At 59.9% G+C, this 24343-nt stretch overlaps 1 protein-coding gene across 6 annotated transcripts in view; it reads right to left on the bottom strand.

Moving 5' to 3' along the window:
• Positions 1-217: 217 nt before the first annotated feature.
• RAI1 (retinoic acid induced 1) overlaps positions 218-24343 on the bottom strand; it is a 129298-nt gene continuing 105172 nt past the window's right edge. For 5 of the 6 annotated variants that reach the window (XM_008010538.3, XM_008010536.3, XM_073004725.1 and 2 more), the window contains 4 exons: positions 12817-18397; positions 7916-8009; positions 2182-2231; positions 218-1674 (listed from right to left, as the gene is read on the bottom strand). In XM_008010538.3, coding sequence (XP_008008729.1) covers positions 1660-1674; positions 2182-2231; positions 7916-8009; positions 12817-18381 — 5724 coding nt within the window. In that variant the 5' untranslated portion in view covers positions 18382-18397 and the 3' untranslated portion in view covers positions 218-1659. Of the gene's footprint in view, positions 1675-2181; positions 2232-7915; positions 8010-12816; positions 18398-19015; positions 20380-24343 lie in introns of those variants that run through there. The other variant, XM_008010537.3, reaches the window with a different exon arrangement.

Raw genomic sequence — 24343 nt, 5'->3', positions numbered from 1 at the left:
CTGGCCCCTGGTCCTCTCACAGCAAAGCAGCCTCCTCCCTCCCGACCCGCCGCCACACTGGAGAGCGGCACAGGCGCGGAGAGTTTTCCTGTTCTGTGAAGGGCAGGCTCCCTGACTCCATTCATGCCCCCCTGAGCCCCTCCCTTCATTCCCATTACCCAGCCTAAAGACTGGCCCGGCTCCCAGCTGAATCTGGTTGGAATCCACGGGCTGCAGATTTTCCAAAACAATCGTTGTATCTTTATTGACTTTTTTTTTTTTTTCTGAATGCAATGACTGTTTTTTACTCTTAAGGAAAATAAACATCTTTTAGAAACAGCTCGATACACACAATCTTCAGTGTGAAGCAATATACTAATAAGAACACTAGTCGTCTTAACATTTACAGTCTTCATATATATTATATATATGTATATGTATACATATATATACACTATATAACGAGGCCAGATATAATACACACGTTTACCATTTTACAGTCATATGTACAGGAAGTTGCTAGGGCGGCCCTGGGCTGGGGGCTGCATCAGGCCTATCGAAGCGTGGACAGAGCTGAGGACACGGACGGACAGGCGGACGGACTCGCAGGGACTGGCCCGGGCCGGTGGTGGCTGCGTGGGCAAGGGGCGTCGCGGTAGCCCCCTACCCGGCAAAGGCCCGGTTGGGGCTCTGTTGCGGGCGCACGACGCACGGCGGCGACACACGGGAGAAGCGAGCATGTTCCCAACATATATACATTCTATGTAACATATATATAGAGGGGTACACAGGTTTTGTACACGAATCTAGCGCTGTCCCTGCTCCCGTGCAGAGTGGGCGCGGCAGTCCCTGGTGGTGCACAACGGTCGCGCGTCCGCCGGAGGTGCGTTCTGGCCGCTTCTTGGGTTTTGCGCTCCCAGGCTGGGCTCCAGGGGTGGGGTGGACTGGAAAGGGGACGAACAGAGGCCAAAGGGTGTCCCAGTCCCGCCCACACTCGGGGAGCCTGCAACCCCTAACCGAGCACAGCCCAGGTCTATCCCGGCTTTGCCCGAATCGCTCTGGCAAAGGCTGGGCGGGAAGGCCCCTGGAAACGTTCCGCACGGTTTGTTCCAAAGGCTGAGGTCCCTCCAGCGTCTGCCTAGCCCGCTCTTAGAAAGGGCTCCCCCACCTAGTCCACGGAGCCAGGAGCCGCCCTCCGCCTCTTCCAGGACTGTTTCGACCCCCACCCCCAAGCCCAGGGCTCCCAGCTGCACGCCACGACCGACTGGGGTGGCGACAGCACCCACGTGGAATGTGTGCCACGTCGTCTTGAGATTCCAGAGGGGAAAAGCGTCCCCAGGCCAAAGCCGTCTCGCACCCTCGCCGGAGGCTGAGCGCCCCGGGGAGTCTGGCCGCTCCGCGGGCTCCCCCTCCGCAAGCCTGGCCCCTGGGGTGGGCAAGAACGCCCTGTGCCGTCCGGTTCCGGGAGCAGGCGGCTCCGGAACGGGTTTTCCTCCCAACCCGGGGCCGCAAGTCTGAGCCCTAGGCGGCCGGATCCACGATCCGGGACCCAGATCAAGGATCGGCTATGGACCCGCACTGGGAGCAGCTCAAAGGCCCGGGGGCTGCGCAGGCGGCTCCTCTCCTTCGGCGGCGGGCGGGCAGGCGGGCTCCGGCGGCTCCTCCGGCCGTTGGGGTGGATTACAACGGCAGCCTCTGCAAAAGACGCCCGCCCGCCCGTTACCGACGTCCGCGGACCTCAAAGGCCACAGGCCCCGCCCCCGGTGTGGGCCCGCCCCCCAGGCCCCCGACCCAGGCGACGCTAGAGCGCGGCTGGGGTCTCCGCCCGAGGCCGTCGGCCCCACCCCTTCTGGCCCCACCCCGTCCACCTTCACCTTTACCTCCGTGCCACCGTCCCGCGCCCCCGCCTGCCCCACTCTGTCACCTATCTTGGGGAGCTACGGGGAGGCCCTTCAGCCCCTGGCTGCCCATGCCCCGAAGCCGGCGGGTTTTCGGCGGCGGCGGCGGCAGCGCGCAAGTGGACGGGGACCTGAGCTGGAGGCAGCGGGGGCTCCTGGGGGTGGGCGGGGAGAGCTCCCTCCCTCTCGGGCTGGGCCCTGCGGGGCTGCGCAGCCAAGGGGCGGCGGACTGTGAAGGAGGTGCGAGGTGGGGCTCGTCTCCCGCTTGACACCCCTCCCCCTACAAAACACTGTGGTCCCCTACCTTATGTTTGGGACATTTCAAAGAAAAGTTCTCTTCGATGAATATGCAACCTGTGACCAAAGAGAAGTTTCGGTGGTTAGGACAGGGTGGAGGCTCACAGCTGTGGGGTTTTGTCGGCAGCCAGGAGGGGAGCCGCACTGCCCGCTAGGCTCTACACTGCAGGCGCTCTTTTCAAAGAGTTAATCAGATCCTGCACAAAACCCTCCACACTCCACTCCACGGCGCGGGTGAGGCTCCCGGTCTGGCGGTCTTGACTCACCTCACCTCCTCCACCGAGAGCTTTTCCCGCTGAGTTCCACGGGCCGCCCCTCCTCACTTGAGGCAGTCCCTCCCTCCCTCCCTCCCGCCTTACTCTGCCAGCCGCACTTGTCACTGCCTCCTAAGAGGCTGACTTGTGTGATCTTGTCTTGCTCCTTGTTTCTTTTTGAGATGGAGTTTCACTCTTTCACCCAGGCTGGAGTGCAATAGCACGATCTCGGCTCACTGCAACCTCCGCTTCCCGGGTTCAAGTGATTCTCCTGCCTCAGCCTCCTGAGTAGCTGGGATTACAGGCATGTGCCACCACACCCGGCTGATTTTTGTTTTTTCAGTACAGACGGAGTTTCACCATGTTGGCCAGGCTGGTCTCAAACTCCCGACCTCAGGTGATCCACCCGGCTTGGCCTCCCAGAGTGCTGGGATTACAGGCGTGAGCCACCGCGCCCGGCCTTGCTCCTTGTTTCTTCCCCACTCTCAGGCAAGCTTCCAGAGGGCACCAGCTCTGTCTTCTTCCCTGAATGTATGCCCAGCCCCTGGAAGAGCTCACTGACTTCCAGTGAGCACGTCATGAACCCCTGTGGACGGACTGGTCATGGTGTTGCAAGCCTGGATTTGAGCATCTGCTACTTATCTGAGCCTGTCTCCACATCTGTAAAATGGGCATTGTGCCACCTACTGTATGCCTTTCATGGAGATGGAAGGATGGGAGTGTACAGAAACCACTCTGGCGGGAGCAGTGGCTCATACCTGTAATCTCAGCACTTTGGGAGGATGAGGTGAGTGAGTCGCTTGAGCCCAGGAGTTCAAGACTAGCCTGGGCAACATGGCAAAACCTCATCTCTATCAAAAATATAAAAATTAGCCAGCATGGTGGTGCATGCCTGTAGTCCCAGCTACTGGAGAGGCTGGGGCGGGAGGATCACTTGAGCCTGGGAGGCGGAGGTTGCAGTGAGCTATGATTATACCATTGCACTCCAGCCTGGGCAACACAGAGAGACCCTGTCTCCGATGAAATAAAATAAAACAAATAAAATTTTAAAATAAACCACCCTGCACATGTGTGGCATGCAGTGGGTGCAGGAGGTGGGGCAGAGAAGACAACCGAGCACGGCCAGTGTTTATGCCCACCTAGGCCCGGGATGTGTTGCTATCTCAGCGAGTCCCCACTCCCCTGCCTGCTGCCACCTAGGGAGAAGCTGGCTTTTCCCCCAGGGACCCCCCAGTCCCTAGTCCCCTTCTGGGCTCCCCTCCCCCCAAGCCTCACCAGCCACTGTTCTGAACCCCAGACCCAAAAGTAGCTGGAGGCTGGTGCTGTCTTCAACACAATCTTCCTGTTCACACTGGAGCTGGCTCTGTGCAATGGCATCGTGACAGGGTGGTGGCCAGAAGGCAGGGCGGGGACAGCTCTGCAGCCCTAAGGGCAGGGCTGGGCGGTAGCAGGCCTCTCTTAGGCGGTCTCCCCTTGTCTCCAGAAGCTGGGAGTGCCTTGGACCTGGAAACTGCCATTCAGGGCCAGCAGCTGCAGATGTGCCACGGCTGTTCCCCTTCCCTTGGCTCAGGCAAGCCAGATGCGGTTCTGGGGCTGGACCAGATTTTCCAAAGACACTGGGCTAAAACCCCAGGCCTGCCCCCGCACGCCTGGGTACTGCAGGCGCTCCCACCAAGGGAAGTTGAGGGTAGGAGCTTGCCACTTCCAAACTGGCTCCCTCAGCACTGCCCCAGCACCACCCCACATGGGGCATGGAGCGGGAGTGACTGGGCAAGGCCAATCCTCAATAATCTGGCTCCTGACCTGGTGCGTGCACCTGGGGAACCTGGGTGCTCACTGACAGGTTGGCCCCAGGGCCTGAGTGGGGAAAGGTTCAGACAGGACACTGGGGTGTAGCAGTCTCTGCCTGCTCTTCAGAGTCACTGCTTGTCTCCAAAGTGGGTTCCTTAACAAGGATTGGAAAGTGGCAAGATGAGTAGGCCAGGACAGCGCGGTGCAGGGCAGAGGATGGCAGCCAGTGGGCAGCCCTGGTGCCCTGCAGTCCCAGTGCCTGATGCAGAGGCCTGGGGCTCCTCCCTGGCCAGACATCGGATCAGCCTGACCAGCCCGCTCCCGCAGTGCCCTCTCACTCCCACCCCACACCCCACCGCCTGGCTGGCAGAGAGAGTCGCCCTGGGGGCCCTCCCTGTACCCCAAGCGCCTGTCCTCCCCAGCTTCACTCTCGAGCTTACTTGTTCCCCCTCGCCTTCTCTGGCAGCTGTTCCTCAGTTTCCCAGGGGTCCACCCTCCTCCTCAGCCAGCTGTTTCATGGTGAACACAACCCTGCTATCTTGTCCCTTCCAGAGCTCTGATGAGCCCCCGCCTGCTGATGATGGGCGACACTCGGTCCTGAGCCCAGATGCCCACACTTTGTATGTCCACAGCAGCCTCTGCTGCAGTGTGGCCAAAGGGAACTGCCGTGTGTGTAGATGGCCTGGCAGAGCAGCCCCGTCCCCTCCTTGCATCCGGGTCCTTTGTGGTGTGGCTCTGCAGCTCACCCCACGGAGAGGTGGCCTGCACTTCTCTGTGCTGGACTTGGGATCTGCTTTGGCTAACAGAACGTGGTGAAGTCCAGGACCTAGGCTGGGAGAGGCCCTGCGACCTCCACTCTCTCAGAGCCCTGCTGCCGCCATGAGGACGCACCCAGGCCAGCCTGCTGGAGGAGGAGACCGCATGGAGCAAAGGCAAGCTGGTCCAGCTGGGGCCACCCTAGATCATCCTGCTCCCAGCAGAGTCTGCAGCCAACTCATGCCCTTTTGAGGAATAATGAAGGGCTGGCGCTGGAGAAATGAAGCTGGGCCTGGAAGGGCCAGTAGCTCTGCAGCTAATAACTCCATTTGCACGTCCGTACCCTACTTCTCCCCTTCATGGGGAAGCTGGGCATCAGGCTTGCCACCTCCCTCTCCCTCATCATCAAGTCCCGTGGATTCTGTGCCAACGCAGTCTCTGAGGTGTATGTCTCCATTTACAGCATTCCCAGTCCCTTTCCTGCCTCAATCTTCATGGCGCTACAGGGATCCCTGTTATATGAGGAATCCTTCTAGGATTTTGCCTGAAACAAAAGTTCTCTTGCTCAAAGCCTAGCATACAAGTCCTACCACTAAATAGTTTCTGCCCAGCTCCCCCGATTTTTTGAGGCCTGGCTTAAATGTCACCTCCTCCTGGAAGTCTTCCTAGATTTCTTCCTGGTTCAGACAGGATGAACCTCTCCCACAGTGCATACTCTACTTCCTGTCTGGTCTCCCTAACTGTGGCCAAGAACCACAGTTTTGCTGTCTGTCCCACTCAAGGGTAAGCCCCTTGGGGGACTGGGCAGCGCTGGGGTAGGGGAAAGTACATAGACATGGAACAAGAAAGCCAGGGCATTAAGTCCTGGGACTGTCCACGCCATGCTGTGTGCTGTGGGTGAGGCAGCCAATCTGTGAAGATGGCTAGAAACAACATGGGCCTGTCGCAGGGCTGGGAGTGGAGCTGGCGCTAAGTTAATCACTGTGGAAGGAGGAATGCGACTTGTGGCAGCTATTAAGAGGAGTGCGGCCACATGCCTGGGCAAGTGGCAGGGTCCATGTTAAACTCTGGCTCACACTGCTCAGAGTGGGAGGGTGGAGCCAGTGAGATTCCTCCCCGACCCCGCTCCAGCAAGCCCCCTCCCCACTGGGTGTGGGCGGCTCAGCCCCCGCCAAGGAACTGTCAGCACTCGGAAGTCCTCTGTGTCCTCCCTGGGGCAGCTCCACTGGGCTGACACTGGCCGGGGACCCAGCAGGCAGGCGGGGTACAGGCTGTGGTCCCCTCTGTCCAGGCAAAGCCAGCAGGGCATCAGGTGAGGAGGGGAGGCAGTAGGTGGGGCTGCTGGGAGAGTGATGGGAGTCTGGGGGACCTGGGCTCTGTCTGCTGGGAGGTGGGTTATGACTTCACCTCTTTCCAGGCCAGAGTTGGGAGGGATTGAGGGTACAGGGGAGAGGTCACAGAGGTTGGACCCAAAATAGGACTGAGGCAGCACTGTGTGGGTAGTGTTCATTATTTCACTCTCCTCCCAGCAGCTCTGCAGAGAAGAGGCTATTATCATCTCCATCATACAGGTGGAGAAACTGCGTGCAGAGATATTGACCAACTTGCTCAAGACCACACATTAAAAACACTGCTAGGGGCCAGGCGCAGTGGCTCACGCCTGTAATCCCAGCACTTTCGGAGGATAAGGCAGGCAGATCATGAGGTCAAGAGATCGAGACCATCCTGTCCAACATGGTGAAACCCCGTCTCTACTAAAAATACAAAAATTAGCTGAGCGTGGTGGCGCACGCCTGTACTCCCAGCTACTTGGGAGGCTGAGCCAGGAGAATCGCTTGAACCCAGGAGACAGAGGTTGCAGTGAGCCAAGATCGCACCACTGCACTCCAGCCTGGAGACAGAGTGAGACTCCGTCTCAAAAATAAATAAATAAATAAAAATACACACACTACTAGGAGCCAGCATGGCTGCGCACATCTGTGGTCTCAGCTGCTCGGGAGGCTGAGGTGGGAGGATGATTGAGCCCAGGGGGTTAAGGCTGCAGTGAGCCATGATTGCACCCCTGCACTCTAGCTTGGGTGACAGAGCAAGACCCTGTCTCAAACAAAAACGAAAACCCCCACTACCACTAGGGTTTGAATCCAGGCCAAAGTTGGCCCCAAATCTCCCAAAACATTGTTGTCACCAATGACGAATATTGTACCATAAGCAACTGCTTTCTTTGGATGAAATAAGGAATGTCTCTGAGCCTCAGTTTCCCCACCTGGTCAATAAAGGTCAGGGCTCTTGGGTAGCTCCAGTCCATGCAGTGTCACTCTGTGTGCCCAGTGATAGTAGAGGCTTAATAAATGCTTGTGGAACAAATGAATGCATGAGGGAGAGGAGGGACTTGGGGGGAGGATGAGGGGAGCCTGGGCCTACCTCCAGACCCCGCTACCCTGCTTCAGAGCTTCCACAATTGCTCCTTGTGGCCAACAGGAGATCATGGGTCTCAGTCTCTGTTTTGAATCTCATCACCCCCAACTCATTTGGTTTTCGCTGTCATAGTAGTGCCTTTCCCCTTGTCTCTGCTCAGTGAACTCCTACTCATCCTTCAAAGGCCCAACCCCCAATGCCCCTTTCTCTCTGAGGCCTGAGATCCTCCCCGCCCCTTGGCAATGACGGCTCCACAGACAGCATTCCACATTGTAATTTACGCCTCTATCTTCGCTCACTGCTCTGGGCACTCCTCAAGCAGGTGACTGGGGAATGCCTCATTTCCATGTCCCTGGCATTGCCCAGCAGCGGTCTATGCGGACAGAAAGATAAAGAATTGCTGGGGCAAGAGAGGAGGGAAACTGAAGAGTGAGATGGGGCCTGGGTTTGGGGAGCTGTGCCCAGGGTCCCCCTGGACTGTTTGGATGGGCTCCAATGCCCACCTGTTCCCAGGCGGGCTCGTACCTGCATCGCTGGCACACGGGTAGTGGTAGGTGTGGATGCATCCTTTGTGGCAGCACCCAATGGTGGCCCCGGCTTCTTGGCAGCTGGAACACGTCTGATGAAGAGAAAGGAAAGGCAGGTGAGTCTCCAGCTGGAGCCCAGCCCTCAAGCTTTACAGGCTGGTAGGCAGAGTGCAGTGGCTCATGCCTGTAATCTCAGCACTCTGGGAGGCCAAGGTGGGAGGATCGCCTGAGTCTAGGAGTTTGAGACCAGCCTGGGCAACATGGTGAAACTCTGTCTCTGCAAAAAATAGTGAGGGGTGGTGGTGTGCGCCTGTAGTCCCAGCTACTCAGGAGGATTAGGTGGGAGGATTGCTGGAGCCTGGGAGGTCAAGGCTGCCGTGAGCTGAGATTACACCACTGCCTGTACTCCAGCCTGGGCACCAGAGTGAGACCCTGTCTCAAAAAAAAAAAAAAAAAAAAAAAAAAAAGCCTTACACACTGGCCGGCCAGCTGTGGTCCCCGCCTCCCTTCTCCAAAATGGTGCCTGAAAATCTCCCAGAAGGAGGTTCAGCACTGGGGTGCACATGCCCATAAGCATGGGTCATTTAGCACCACCTGGACTGGTACATTGGGTAGTGAGACCCCCTTGGGCCAGTGATGCCAGTTACCACCATGGCTGTGGCTACCAGTCAGTATCTGCTGCATGCTTTCTGCGTGCTGGGTGTGGTGTGTGTCCTTGTCCGCTGGCTCACTCTTTTTTTTTTTTTTTGAGACAGTTTTGCTCTGTCGCCCAGGCTGGAGTGCAAGAGCATGGTCTCGGCTCACTGCAACCTCCGCCTCCTGTGTTTAAGTGATTCTCCTGCCTCAGCCTCCCGAGTAGCTAGGATTACAGGCATGTGCCACCACACCCAGCTAATTTTTGTATTTTTAGTAGAGACGGGGTTTTACTGTGTTGGCCAGGCTGGTCTCAAACTCCCGACCTCAGGTGATCTGCCTGCCTAGGCCTCCCAAAGTGCTGGGATTACAGGTGTGGCCACCGCGCCCGGCCCACTGGCTCTAACGGCCCTCTGTGGGCCCCTTTCATTAATCTCACTTTACAGGTGATGGTGAAACTGAGGCTTCCCATTCCAGGCAACGGTGAAGGCATCGGCTTGGTGTTCTACCCTTTCTGGCAGCAGGAGCACTGAAGCTAGGCTGGGACTGTTTTACCTAGGATGAGACCTGCACCCTCCAGGGGACCGGCTCTCAGACCTGTGAGAGGAGGTGGTGACGTGGTAATCCCTTGAGATGCTGACTTCATGTAAATCTGATGCCGTCCTCCTCTAAGTCTCAAAACTGTCCTCTGCTGAGCTTGGGGCCTGCCCCACACCTGGACCAGCTGCTTGGAGTGGATGTGGCCGGGACAGGACAGTCACACCAAAAAGGCCCTTGGAAGAGTGAAGCAAACCTGAGGCCGGGGAGGGAGAAGTCACTAGGTGCCAGAGGCACAGCGCCACCGTGCTGGGGGCAGGGGGTGAGGCAGCGAAGGCAGCAGAAGGGCGGCGGCCTGTGCCCAGGTGCAAAGCCAGTGAAACAAATGACGATAGTTTCCTATGTGCCAGGCATGGCTGGAAGTCTCACGCCCACAGCAACCTTATGATGGGATTACTGTTATTTTACCCAGGTTACCAACGACAGCAGAGGCTGAGTAACCTGCCGGAGGGCTCCAAGCTGGTCTCTGACCCCCACAGCTGGCTCCAGGCTGGAGCAGGGGCCCACAGGACCCCACATGCTCAGGGTGGGCGCTCCATCCCACCCACAGCAGCTGAGAAATGTCAGAACGCTCCCCTCCCTGCTGCCCACACTGGGAGTGGGCTCTGGGGTTTGTTCTAGAATTTCAGGTTTTCAGTTCAGGGTTGAGGCCTTCTTCCTGCCTGGTCTGGGATGGCCTCCTGGGGATCTGGAGTCCAGCGTCCCCAATTGCTAACCCGAAAGGGATGATGACACACAAGCCGGCCGCTGTCCGTGAGTGGCCCTCAGTGTCTGGATGTTTAAGGTTTATGGGGGTCCTCTGGCTGAAGGCTTCTCTCCACTTACTGCATGGAGGCCCCAACCACCTTCAGGCAGGCATTTGAATGGCATTTTAGATGTGAAGAAACTGAGATGCAGAGAAAGTGAGGCCTCAGGCGCTTCTGACCCCAGCTACCCAAGAGGAGGGCAGGGCCTGCAGCATGTAAACCCTGCCACAGGTGGGGCCTCTCAGACACCGCCCAGCCCCCGAATGATGCCCGGAGCCTGCTATGGGTTCCTTTCACCCCAAGCATTCCATGGCCAGGCCCCATCTGGATAGGAGGTAGGGGTCTACGATGGTTTTGGGGGGGAGGGGCAGGCAGGCCTCAGAGACAGCAGGCGGGGGCAGCTCCCAGAAAGGGCCATCGAGGGAAAAGGCTACGGAGCCCTCGATGAGGGCTGGCTCAGGGATTCTGCCCTCCAGGGCACAAAAGGGAGGTCAAGGGACCAAAGGGTGTGGCAGTGCTGGGGCCGGGGACGCAGCTGCACCCCAAACCCCTTCCACATGCCAGACAGGTCCCACGTGATCCACAGAACCCCACAATCCTGCTGACAGGGTTTGACATTGTGAGGTTCTCAGAGGATGTGTGACTCGCCTGGAGCTATGGAACCAGCCCTCAGCAGAGCTGAGATTTGAATCGGGGTCCAAGGAGCGTGGTGCCCCCAAGCCACTGAGGCAGGAAGGGGTGGTGAGCCAAAAGTGACCCTGGGAGGCCCCCGACCCTGCCCATTCTTCCAGGATGTCCCATCTCTCTGGCAGGGTGTTCCTGGTTCCGACCTTCCCGGGGCAGCCCCCGTCATGCAGGCTGTCAGGCTGTTTCTGGAGCATGGCGCAATGGACAGGCACGGGCTGGGCTGGCGAGTTCCAGCCCCCGTGTGGCATAGGGAAGCTAGCGCCTCTCCAACACACGCTGTCTCCTCAGTCCAGCAGGACCTTGTGTGGGCATGGGTGGTAAGACACCCGGGCCGGGGACAGGATGGGGTGGTCGGTGCTCAGGGCTGACCCCTCCTCCCTTCGGCCGGCCAGTGCTGGCTGCAGGGAACGTGGAGACAACCCGATCCCAGCCTGGTGGGACGTGAGTGTCAGGGGGCATGGAGGCAGGGGCTGGTGATCTGAGGGTCATTTTTTGATGATGGGAAGAGACTTGAACCTATTTCAAGGCGCTGGGAAGGAGCCAGTAATATATGAGAGAGAGAGAGAGAGAGAGAGAGAGAGAGAGAGAGAGAGAGACAGAGAGAGACAGAGAGAGACAGAGAGAGGCAAAACATCACTGTAACTGGGAAGGGGAGAGGGAAGAGGCCCAAGGCCACCATCTGCTGGGCAAGCAAGGCCCGTGGCACCAGGAAGCTGCAGGTGTCCTGTCGGGGCGAACCTTCCTCTGAGGTGGAGGGTGGAGTGAGGTGGGCAGGGCGTCTGGGTGTGGAGAAGGTCTCTAGCCATCCCCATGGGCCGTGGGAAGCAGGTGCTCAAGACACACTAGGAGGCGTGGGCGGCTAACACAGTGGGCCCCCACCGGGACCTTGGTTTGGCCAGGCAACGTTACGGCAACCGTTAGGAGCAGGGGTTGCTCAGAGGGGCTGCAGGGGTGTACTGCGAGGAGCAGCTGGGCAGCACAGCGATGGGGGAGGAGGCTGGGCAGGGGAGGGGTGAAGCCACCTGCTGGGGCCACTCTGCCAGGTCACTGAATCACTCAGATGCAGGCAGTGTTTGTCCCGAGCCTCTGGCTCTCCTGTGACCTCAGCTGCACATAGTGGGCTGAAGGAAGGAGTGGAGGGGGCGGGACTCAGGGCAAGGGCCACTCAGAGAAGGCTGCAGGCGTCCCCACTGAGAGCCACCACACAGCGCCGGGATCCGGGAGCGCCACTCCATGGAAGTCTGGATGAGGCAGTAGAGTAGGGGCTGAATGTGGGGCAGGATCGTGGCTCTGGGGAAGAGGTGGATCCCACCGCCCCCACTGGCCCCTCCCTCAGAAGGGCACAGAGGTACCGTATGGTGCTGGGGAAGTGGAGACACCACTAAGAACGTCAGCCCGCTGTCACCAGAGCCACCAGGCCCCTCTGCACCTACTGTCACAGGGCTGCTGCGCTCGGTGGGCTCGGAGGTGCCCTCCTTTAACCCTCCCGACCCTCCTCCATGGGCACCCTCACACCCACGTTAGGGGCAAGGGGGATGGAGGCACAGAGAGGGCACGTCACAGCCCCAAAGGTGCATGGCGGCGCGGCCCCAGAGTTCCCTCTCTCACGTTGGCGCCCAGTGACTATGGCTTCCAAAGCTGGTCTCAGAGCCAGTGGCAGGAGGGTCCGGGTCTGCCCCGCCCTGCCTGTTGTGACTGTGTGACCCCGTGGACTGTCCTGCAGAGGGAGGAGCCCTGTGACTGGGTCCATGCACCAAGCCTGTGTCGCCGGGGAGGGTCTTCCCCTGAGCCCCTAGCTCCATCCCAGAGGCAACGGAGACAGGAACAGAGGGTGGGCAACGTGCTCTTGCACCGCCCAGGGCTGTCCTGACGTTCAGTCTTGGGAGGCCTCCTGTTCTCTGGGCCTCGGCATCTCCAGTGACAGCATGGGGAGGGGCCCAGTGGACTCTGGGTGGGGCTGGAGCCTGAAGATGCCAGGTGAGTGGGAGAGTGGCGGTGGCTGGGCATAGGGGCCACAGGGGGACAGGGTAGGCGAGTGTGACCTGCCTTAGCCAGACGGGTGCCTCCACGTCCCCCACACACCCCGGAGAGGCTCAGGACTCTGCAGATCATCCCAAGACTGCAGACGCATTTGGTTCACACTGTAGCACTAGAGAGAAAAGGAGCTCCCCCCACTGCCTGCCTGCCTGTCCTTTGGAACCCCACACTCCCCACCCTGGCTGGGCTGGCCTCTTACCATGTCCACGGCCACCTTCATGGCCTCCTGCAGCCCAAAGAGCTTCCCAGCCACCAGGTAGACGCCGCCGGTCCACACGGCACAGGCCTCGTGCACCCAGTGCTCCTGCGCCTCCCCGCCGGGCTCTGCCGGGGCCTCCTTGCTGCACTCGTGTTTGCGGCCCTTGTCGGCTGGGGCTGCCTCCTCGCCCCCATCCTCCCGGCCATCACAGCAGTAGCAGCTCTGCAGCCTCCGGGACAGGCCCCGGGCACTGGTGCGCAGTGGGCCCTGCTTGGCCGGGTCGGCTGGGCCGTCAGGCCTGGGGGGCTTCCCGGCAGCGGTGGTAGCTGCGCACTCGGGACCTTTGAGTGTTCTCTCAAGTGGCAGCGAGGCCTCCTCACAGGTGCCTTCTGGCCGCACCTTCTCCTTGAGTTTTGGCTTCTTTTTGGGGAGGCAGTGTTCAGGGTAGTAGGGCCCACAGAGGTCCCCAAGGTCCTTGAAATTGGCCGGGTTTTGGCAGAGGCAGCAAACAAGGCAAGAGGTACTCAGGGCCTTGGAAACCACAGGCCCCAAGTGCATCGTGGAGGAGAGGGGCAGGGAGGGCCGTGGCTGCAGGATGGAGCCTCCAGGGAGCGTGGCCAGGGAGGCCCCGGCTGCATCCAAGGAGAAGGAGGATGAGGATGAGGAAGAGGAGGCAGAAGAGGAAGGCTTCCTGTGGGGCTTGGGCGCATCTCCAGGGGAGTTGACAACAGTGCATATGGTGGTGAAGGCGTCTCGCTTCTCCACCCGCACGAAGGGTGAGAAGGCAGGGGTCCGGCTGTCTGACCTCAGCCGCTTGCAAGAGGAAATGTACTTGAGGCGGATTTCAGGCTCTGCGGGATCCAGGGGCAGCACCTGCTGCTGCCGTCGTCGCTTGGCACGCCCCTTACAGGGTGAAGAGGTGGTGTTCTTGGCCCGGCCCCGAGTGAGGCGCTTCCGCTTGGAATAGCTGCTGTAGTTGGTGTGGCCTGGCTGTTTCTGTGCCCTTGTCTGGGGCTGGCAGGGCCGGCCCTCAGGGGGCTGGGAGGCCAGGCCCAGCTCCTCCATCTTTGGCTTCTTGCCTCCTCCACCAGAGTTGTCCTCGCTGGCCCCTTGTGTGCCACTGGCCCTGTCTCGGGGAGTCAGGAGCAGAGTCGGGCCAAGATAGGGCCGCTTCTCCAGTGGGCCTTTGGAGAGTCCAAGGGCCCCTGCCCGGCCTTTTCGGCTCCTCTTCTTAGGCGCCAGGGCAGTCCCCCCGGGCTGCAGGGCCTCTGGGGATGTGAAGGCCTCAGTTTTGAAACAGTCAGTCGAAGACAGTTTCTTACTGTTCATGAGTTTGCCTTTTAAGGATCTGTTGGTTGGATTTCTGCATAACAGATCGGCCCCAGAAGAAGCTGGGAGCTTCTGCCCGGTGCCCACATTTACCAGGCCTTCTTCCACCCCCACTGGGCTGCCCCCAGCACCCTTGAGCCCACGGTCTTTCTCGGGAAGGGATGGGCTCAGAGGATTACCAGGAGAGGCCCCTGGCGCTTTACATACGAACTTCTTGAGGCTGGGCGAGGTGATCTTCTGCACAATGGCTTCCAGCTTCAGGCCCCGGCCCTTCCGGGGCGGCAGCACCTTGGTCTTCATGGCCCCCTGGAAGGCCGCCCGAGAGGCGAGCTTGAGGCAGGCGTCGGGGGTCTCCGGGGGTGGGGGCTTTGTGGCGGGCTCACCATTGCCCTTGGTGGGCTTGGCTTTCTTGGGAGAAGACATCCTCTTGAAGAGGGTGGGGGAACCCTCAGGCCTCTCCTCCTTCCCATCTCCCCCATTGCCACTGGCATTGCTGCTGCTGCTGCTGCGGCTCCGCAAGACCAGGTTCCGCTTCTTGGTGGGGACCGGCGCCATGAAGGCTGACTTCCTTTTGAGCGCATGGAGGGGCCGGTCAGGGAGCTTGCTGCCTGCACCAGGTTTGGGGACCCTTGCCCGCTGGCTCACCCTGCCCTCCTTCTGGGGGCTGCCGGAGACCTTGAATGTGGTGGGCAAGTGGCTGTTATCAAGGAGCTTCTTGGTGGCACGGCAGTTGGGGAGCCGGCCCTCAGAGGGCCTCCGCCGCTTGGAGTGGAAGATCTCCTGGGTTTTGGTGCGCGACCGAAGGATCATGGAGCGCTGGTCCTTGCCAGGCGTGCTGGGCGAGTCCGTCTCCTTGGTCTTGGAACCCATTGGGCTGCTGTCGGAGGCCACAGGCAGGGCGGCCGGGTTGCTGGGACTGGAGGCGGCCTTGGGTGAGGGCTTCCCCACCCGCTTGCCCGACTTAAAGGCGGCTCGCTGCTTGCCCCCCAGTTTGTCTGGGGGTGCAGGGGTGGTGGTCAGGCCTGGAGGCCCGGGTGTGCGGGGCTCACTCAGGGCCGTGAGAGAACGGGTACACATCCTGGGGAGCCCTTCCGAGGCCCCCCGGCCTGGGGCTCCGGCCCCTTCCATCTGTCCCTGTGGGGGCCCTGTGCAGGATTCAGGGAGCAAGAGGTCTTTGGGCAGCGCTGGTGCCCTGCATGGGGAGTCCTCGGCCTCGGGGAGCCCCCGGTGCACCCGACGGCTCCGTAAGCTTTTGCCCCGTGGCACAGGCTCTTTCTTCGCAATGGGTGCCTCGGGCACAGCAGGCTTGTTGGGCTTCTGGACCAGAGAGGCGTCCGAGTTGGTGGAATCCCCTGGAGCTCGCTCCCCGTCAGGGCCCTCTTCACCTGGCTTCATGTGCGACAGAGAGGACTCAAACCAGCTCTGGACCTTTGACTCGGTGCCCACGGTGGGGCCCAGCAGGATGACGGACTCCCCTGAGAGATGGCACGGAGAGCCCCAGCCGGCCTTGGAGTCCAGCACCTCCTCCACCTCCTCCTTGGTGCAGATGAGTGGGGCCTTGGGTGACAGCGGGTCCTGCATGCCGGGCCTCTGCTCGGGGCTGCCCAGGAGCTCACACAGGGAGGAGTACTCCTCCTCAGCTTCCAGGTCCTCCTTCCTGCTGGTGGGCGGCAGCAGCGGGAGGTCCCCGAAGTCGGCGGTGGAACAGCAGTGCCGGCTGTCCTCCAGCCACCGGTCAGCCTTGGCCACCTCGGGGCACTGCAGCAGCCCACCTGCCTCCTCCTTCACCCCACCCGCCTCCTCCTGCTTGAAGTCCCCGGGCAACGAGGCTACCTTCTCCCCAGGGGGGTCCTCCTCCTGGAAGCCCAGGCAGGCCGAAGCCTCGTGGGTCTCCCCTTTGCTGACGCCATCTGAGGCCTTCCCACCTTGCTCCAGGCCCTTGGTGAGCTCACCAGGGTGCAATCCCCACCTGGGACAAGCATCCCCCAGGTTTTCCTCTGGCCAGGCAAAGGGGTTGGCACTGTCCGCTGAGCTGGCAGCGGTCGTGTCCGGGAAACAGTCAAAAGCTGCTGTGGTAGGGTCTGGAGCAGGACCCCCAAGGGTGGGCTTGGTGCCAAAGGAGAGAGGACCAGTTGTCTTTTTGGGGTCAGGGGTAGCGAAGGCCACAGAAGGGTCTTCAAACAGCCCTGGGCTGAAGTCCTTGGCACTGCCGCCCTTGTCCAGCTGCAAGGAGTCAGGCAGGGCTTCCGGCTCCCCAGGCCGGGGCCACGCACTCTTGGCCACAGAGTCCAGGCAGGCGCTGTGGTTCTCCAGTGAGAAGGGCGGCTTGCCGCTGTCCTTGGCCAGGCTGGGTGCTTCAGCCCAAGCTTTGTCGGCCTTCTCACCGATGGCTTCCTGCAGCCCCAGGATCTCGGAGGCCAGGTCCTCCTGTGCCAGGGCGCTGAGCAGCAGCCGCGGACAGTCCCGCTCACCTGCCACGAACTTCGAGAAGCTGTCGAGTGGGAGACTGCTGTGCAGGCTCTGGAAGGAGTCGTCAGATTTGGTGGACATGTCATCAGGAGAGGTCACGGAACAGGTGGACACAGATTCGGGCTTGGCCTTCGAGTTGCTGTTGACCCTGGCAGGGCTGCCACGGGCCTGGTTGCAGTAGAGAAAGCTGCGCTCCAGTGGGTCCTCGGAGCCGCTCAGGTAGTCGGCCTCCTGTGGCTCTGCATGCGTGGACTGTGGCGTGCTGCTCAGCGGCTCTGAAAGCGGTGTGCCTGCGGGCTCGGCCGAGTAGCCACTGCCTTCGGGGCTGCAGTGCTGGCTTTTGTGCTGCTCCGGGGTCCTGGACACGAGATTCTTGACACTTTTCTTTTGCGGCACGGCAGCCTTGGAGAGTAGCAGCTGCTGGACGGTGTTGGAGATGTTCTCCACCTGCGAGGTCAGCGCCGTGAGGCTCTGCAGGCTGAGATCCGACAGCAGGTTCTCGGGGAGCTTGTCCTTCTGAAGGGGCTTGCAGTTGCCAGCCTGGGTGTCTGCGGAGCTGGTGGCATCCGTTGGGGAGGGATTGAGCAGGGGCATGAAGTGGCTGTGGTCAGTGATCCCTGCAGGGAAGGCCCCGGTGCTGAGCGGCTGCTGGCTGTAGGGAAAGTTCTCCAGGTTTGGCATCAGTGGCGACGGCGTGGAGCTGTAGGAAGGCGAGCGGCCCACGGAGCGGGCGGGTGAGTGGCTGGAGCTGGGGCTGAAGGTCTGGTAGTACTGCTCCGGGGTCCGGACAGCTGCATCTGGCTGGCAGTAGCCCTGGCCTTGCTGCCCGTAGTGCTGATACTTGGCAAGGTTTTGGTAATGGAGGGTTTCCTGGGCATGGTGCCGACTCTGAAGGGCTTGCTGCTGCTGCTGCTGCTGCTGCTGCTGCTGCTGGTGGTCATAGCTGAGGCGGCCCGACTGATAGGCGTGAAGATTCTGGACCCGCTGCCCCGGGGCCAGGCTGGAGCTGGCGGTCAGTGACCTGTCATGGGGCTGGGCAGTCGGCGCTGTGCAACTCTTATAGGAGTGGGCACCCTGCCCACCGCCCTGGACAGAGGAGGAGTAGGTGGAGGAGGTAGGGAAGGACTGGGAATGCTGAGGAAAGTGGGTACTCTGGGGGAAGGGCAGAGGGGAGGCAATGTCGTTCTGCAGCTTCTGCCTTTGGAGCTTGGGGTATGCCAGGGGCTGCTGGGGCGGCGGTGGCTGCTGGACGTGCAGGGAGTGAGTCCGAAAGGGCACCTGGGCGCCCTGCTCTGCATACTGCCTGCTGGAGGGCACTGCTGTCTTTTTCATCAAGTTCTCATCATACTTGGTCACCCCCGCTGGTAGGGGCTGCGGCTGTGGGGGTGGTGGCTGTGGGGCACCCCAAGCCTGCAGGCTCTCCTCACCAGCATAGCGGCCCGGGTAGGGGCTGCTCTCCTGGACGCCATAGCCAGGGAAAGCCGGCCTCCCCTGCAGGGCCTGCTGCGTGGGCAGGGCCTTGCTGCCTCGGTGGTACTTGTCGGCGGCCACTGCGGCTGCTGTGCCAGAGGGCGTGCCAGCGCCACCCTCATAGCTCGGGTAAGGCTGCGGGTTATAATATTCCTTGGCGAGCAGCCGCTGCCGGTCGCAGCTTAGCCCGGCCTGACTCGGCTGCCTGTAATTCTCCAGGCGTGATGTTTCCTGCGAGGTCTGCTGGTAGTTCTGTTGTTTGCCATGGAAACCACACCTTTCTCGAAAAGACTGCATGACTCGGGCTGGTTATCTGTGAAAAGAAAAAGGGAGGGAGGGAGGGAGGGAGGACGGGCAGGGAGGAGGCAGAGGATGAGCGATTCAGATGGGCCACTTCCTTTTGCCTCAGAAAGCACCCTCCCACCCACCTCCCCACCCTGCCTGCTCCCCCGCGCAGCTCTTAATATTCCCCCCTTCGCCTGAGCCTCCCTACCAGCTGTGCGCATATTGACAACTTCTGTGTCAGGGAGGTGTGCTCTGTAATTCCCGCTCCCACATTGCCTGCAGCTGAGCCTTGCCAGGGACAGCCACCGACACGGGAGGCAAAACCGGCTGCCCAGCACCAGGTCACTGGGGAGCTACCCGCACCCTCACCGCCAGCTCCTCCCCACTGTCCCCCACCCACCACTCCCAGCCCTTCCTGACAGCTCAAAAGCATTTAGCAGAGCAATTCCCGCTCCCTCGTCCCCTGGGGCCTGCTGGATCCTGTAATCTAGTCCCTTCGTGGCCGTGTTCAAGCATGACCCAGCCATGCCGGGGACTGAGGAGGGTCTGCTCCTATCCCAGGGAGGCCGCTTGAGCACACACACACGCGTGCACACAGGCATATGTATGCTCACACACACACGCACACGCATGCACACACACACACCTCCTCTATCACTGCCACGCCATCTGGAATCTGTCTGTTCCTTCTAGCAGACGTCGATTAGGGGCTGCCAAGCCACTGTAGACATAAAACGTCCCCTCCTCTGACTCCCAGGAACGCAAGACGGCAGCACCTGCCTCCTGTTTTTGATATCATAGGTGCATAAACAGATTACGTGGCCCAGAGTGAGGGAGTGCATACTAACGGGGCTAGAGATGCAGTCCACGGCCACGGCCACGGAAGGGCACAGCCCAGCCCCACCCGCATGGGGCGACGCAGCCCTGTCCCTCCTGGCCAGCCCCTCCCCACCTCCGCAGGTGGGGGCTGGGGCAGGCAACACCCAAGAGCCCGTGTGGTTATGATTTGAGGGGCTGGGGCTCAGGTGGGGGTCTAACCTGCCCCTGCCCACAGAGCAGAATCCTGGGGCAGGAAAGGACCCGGGGTGGGAGCCTCTCAGAGCAGAGCATCTGCCGGCCCGGCATCCAGGGTAAAGGCTCTCCCAGCTGACTTGCTGGCCGGGTCACCCCAGAAGACCCCTCAAAGAGGGATGGAAGAAAGAGGAATGCCCAGGTTTTGGAGGAAGTACATGGAGGGGCTGGCCATCGGCCGAGTCCCAGAGGGTTTGGGATTTACCCAGAACCACACTGGCCCGCTGGCCTGGAGGCAGGAAGAAGGGGCTCAGGTCGGCCTGTGTGGCCCAGAAGGGGATAGGGGACTTTCCAGTGCTGGTTCCCAAATGCTCCAAAAGGAAAGGGTGACTTGCCTCAGGCTACAAAGATTCCAGGTTGTTGAAGGGGTCAGGAAGGGACAAAGAGAGGGGAAGAGGGGCACACAGAGTCAGGTGGGGGGAAACAGGGAAGAGGCAGAAAGGTGGGGAGTGGGGGAGAACGGGGGGGCTCCTCCATTCACCCTTCTTCCTTGGCCCACACGCCACCAAAGTGCCTTCCTCATTCAGTGTCTGCGGACGGATGCAGGGAAGGGGACAGAGGGCCTCCATCTGCCTGAGAGCAGGGCAAGCCCAGGGCAGCCAGATGGCCCCCAGAAGCCCGTCGGCCCAGTCCTGGTACCACTGCTCTCTGGAGTCAGCTTGCCCTGGCCCACGAATGCAGGAGACCCAGCCTAGTGTGGGGCCAGCCACTTTCCCATGAGGCGAGCCCCTGCCCACCAGTTCATCAAAGTCGCTTTCCCTCTGCTCCAGCTCCTCTCCCTGGATTTGTCGCAGGCATCCCTAACAAGCCGCGTGCCCGCCCTTCTGACCCACTTCAATCCTAACCCTGGTGGCTCAGATAAAACATTACAGGAGGTTCCTGCCGAGACGCGCCAACCCAGAGGAGCTGGGGACGGCACTTGGTTCTGGTCTGGCAGCTCCCTGCCAGGTGGGCAGCCTCATGCTCCTGCCTTGGCCAGACCGCCACAGGGCAGCCCAGGCAAGCGTGTGCCCAGGCCGAGGGCACGGCGCCCACTCCCTGCCCTCCCCAGGCACATGTTTATGAGCCCAGAATGTGCAAACCCAGGACCACTCTGAAGGCTGCGCCTCGTATATCTGCACAAATTACATTTCGGCTTTTATTAGTCCCAGATCACTCTCATTTCCTGCTGAGTGTCCTGTGGATATCATTAACATTTCTACGGCTTTATTTTTTATTTTTTTTCACATTCTCCAAAATGCATTACCAGAAACATTATTTAAAGAGAGACAGAGACAGTGAGGGGGTGCTATTACCAGTATCCCCTCCCTGCCTGTCCGTCTGCATCCCTCCCTCCCTGTTTAATCGGTCCAGCTGCTGCGTCTTTTAATTTAGCCGAGCTGTATTACAGGCAGGTTTCCCAATACACACGAGCAGCTGGATGCGGTGAAAGCATCTATCGCTAAGAAAAGACAGTTCAATTAAAACACAAGAAGCCCAGTGCTGATGGAGAACGCAGGCAAAAATGCTCGCCCCAACACCACTCTGGAATCCAAGGCAAAGGGAGGGATGGGAACAAAGGCACAGGCCGCCTCTCAGTGCCAGCCGGGTCCCACCGCCAGCTCTGCTGGGAGAAAATGGGGCACTGCCTCTTTAAGGGCTGCCTCAGGCCTGCTATGGGCTCTGTTGTTATTAATTATTATGATTATGATTACTTTTCAAGAGCACTAGGACAGGACACAGAGGGGAAGAGAAGCAGGCAGCAGGGCTGGGCTGGGTTGGCCTTAGGAGAGGAGGGGGCGGAAAGAGTCCCCCTGGCAGAGCGATGGTGACCTTTGAACCTGGAGGCAGGGAAGAAGTGGCCTAGGGGGCAGATTGTGGGTTTGGCCTGTGGCTTGGGCTGGAGGGAGAAGGGGTGGTAGGTGGGGACTGAGGAGGGCACCCCCCACCCACTGGGCTCACTCCTCATGGTCCAGCTCAACCACACTGCCCAGAGGGTCCCCACTCACTCCAATCCATCTCTTTCTCCCCAACCTGCCTCTCCTCCCAGACACTTGGTCCAGACCTTATCTCCAAAGTTCTTGCTGAAACTAGAAGGCAGGAGGGGCAGAGTCTAGTGCATCCTCTAAGCACCAGATACACGAACACTTCACCCTTAGAATCAGTTCCTGAAGCTTAGTCGTCTCAGCGCTGGACAGAGGAGGCAGGCCAAGCGCAGCGGGGAGCATGACTGGAGCCACACAGCACCCAGGGCACCAGGATTCCCCTTGACACAGCACTGGGTGTCCTCACTCCAAGCCATGAAAATAGTGGGGACAAAATGAAACCGCAGCTACCCTCTGGTACAAGGCCAGCAGCTCTCAAAGGCCTTTGGCAGCATGGCATACCTAGGGCATAGCCCTTCTTTTAGGCAAAGACCTTAGCCCTTTCCCTCCAGAAATCTACAGGACTGTGGGGCGAGAGCAAGGCGGCTGCAGAACACCCAACTCTGTGCGGCTTTCTCAAACAACAATTTGATTAATCCCTCCTCCCACTTTACAGAAAAAAGTGAGGTTCAGGACAAGTGCCCTGCTTAGGACCCCAGAGCAGAGCCCATCCACAGCGAAGCACCTATGCAGGACACCCTCAGTAGCAGCGGCAGTGACTGGACCATGGGTGGACACCCCTGTCCTGAACCCCTGCGGAGGGCTCCCACTTTGGAGGGACAGTCTCTTGGAGCAGGATGCAAGCCAAAGCTGCTGTGGGGCAAGGGGCTGAGCTGCAGCCTGTGACAGCCTGAGCCCCAGGCCAGGGTCCTCACTTTTATTTTTATGCTGTCCTCATCTTTAAGCAGCCAGACCCACCTCGGGTGGGTCCACTAATGGGCAGTGATGTTCACCAGCCGCCTGCTATCACCAAGGCAACTACTGTCCCCTGGGCAGCCTCAGGGAGAGGTCACTAGGCCTAAAGTCTCCTCAGACCCCAGGCTTAAGGGCCCAGTCAGGGAAATGGGCACAGTGTGGGCCAGAGCTGCTATGGTTCCTCAGGGAGCCCAGCTGGGAGGTGGTAGCTGGAATTTTTTCCTAAGAGAGAGGGAGAGAGGGAGGCTGAGGGGAGACAGGAAGAGAGGGAGAAGGAAACGGATTGGGGGCTTCCTGATCCCCAGCAGCAGCTCTGAGGCCACTGGTTCCATCCCACCTACTTACCCAAGGTGGTTTTATGACCTGGTTTCATAATCTGTAGCTGCAAGAAAAAAATTTACAAACCCAACCCACTCAAGGTCTGGGAAACTGAGGATGAAGGAGCAGTGTACCAGTACTACCGGAAGCTGAGGACAGGGCAGACTGGGAACCTGAGGATGAAGGAGGAGTATACCAGGGCTCTGGAAACTGAGGACAGGGCAGAGGGGGAGTCCAGGCACGGGTGGAGAAGGTGGAACCCCTCGGGCCTCCCCATCTGTTGTGGGTGATGAATAATCAATACAGGAGACTTGGTGAAAATGAGAAATCATTCGCCGGATTCACTGCTGTCCTATGGGCTCAATTCCATATGCTAGGGGCCTGGCTTAAAGGAGGAAGGGGGTGAGTTTCCAAGGAGCCCACGAAACAAGAGGGTTGGGTGCCCACAGGCCTCTGGGTCAGGTTAGGGTCCGCGGGTTGAGAGGCCTGCTTGGGGCAGATGGAGGACCCTCCTAGGACATCAGGAACCCCAGAGGACCAGGGAGCCCCTCCAGACCACTCCCTGTGGGCAACATTTGGATATGCATCCATCCTCATTCATGGCCCCCCATGCTCAAGGAAGAATCCCACGGAATGACCAACAGGCCCTCTCTATAGGGTCTGTGGGTCCCAAATATCAGGAGGCCAGTGATGGGGTGAGAAGCAGAAGGGCAGCCCTAGCCAGGGTCAGTTGAGATTGGGGGAGCCCTGGTGTGGCTGGGGGCTCTGGGCCCTTCAGAGTGCATCAGAGCGGAGCGGGGAGCAGAGGTGTCTGGACTCTTCAGGTGTTTAAGGAGCCTCCCCTCACAGCCCCCAACACCATCTCCTCCAGGGACCCAGCTGTGGAGACAGCTGAGACCTGCTAAGCCAGCTGAATGGGATCCCTGCAGGGCCTAACCACGCCCACCTGCTGGCCTGGCCCCACCTGCTGTTCACAGGCACAGCCAGGCCCTCTGCCTAGGTGCCCAGGTCCCCTAACTCTAAAGCTGTGCTCTGCTCTCCATCCCACCCCACTGACCCTTGGTACTGATTCCTGGGATACAGCCATCGAGAGGCCGGGAGACCTGGGCCACAGGGCCCACAGTCCAGCAAAGAGGGGCAGATGGCCAGCCGTCCCACCTCCACTGTGAGGTGTTGGGGAACAAGAGGGGATTCTGCAGCAGCTGCAGGCATTCCAAGGTCCCCCAGGGAAGGCTGCTGGGAAGAGCTCACCTATTATCAGTTCTGTACTGATCAGTCTCTTGTGGACAATAATTTTTTTTTTTTAGATCACTTTATTCACCACTGAACAAAAAGCATCACCACCTCTCCATGTCTGTCAAAATGAAGAAAAGGGAAAAAGGGGGGAGGGGGTGCTGATTGCTGGGTCGCAGACAGTTAACAGGGCCAGGGTCTGGTGGCCCAGGCAGTCGTCTGGGTCCTGCTGGCGGGGGGACACAGCCCCTGTCCTTCCCCCACAAGGCCAGGCTGATACCATCAGACACAATCAGTCCCGGGCCTAGCAAGACCAAGGGGCTGGTCCAGACCCTGGCACAGGGGCCAGATGGGCCCCACAGAGGTGTTCCCAGCCAGCTCCGTTCTCCCCACCCCAAGCCCCAGGAGTTCCTGCCCTTGTAGGAGGCTGTATGATAAGGATGAGATGGGCTAGGTGTGGCTGCTGGGGTTTTTTTTTTTTTTTTTTTTGAGACAGAGTTTCGCTCTTGTTGCCTAGGTTAGAGTGCAATGGC

The sequence above is a fragment of the Chlorocebus sabaeus genome, chromosome 16 (assembly GCF_047675955.1).
Source record: "Chlorocebus sabaeus isolate Y175 chromosome 16, mChlSab1.0.hap1, whole genome shotgun sequence".
Classification (NCBI taxonomy): domain Eukaryota; kingdom Metazoa; phylum Chordata; class Mammalia; order Primates; family Cercopithecidae; genus Chlorocebus; species Chlorocebus sabaeus.
The sequence above is the reverse complement of the archived record's forward strand: the minus strand, read 5'-3'. Positions and strand labels throughout refer to the sequence as shown.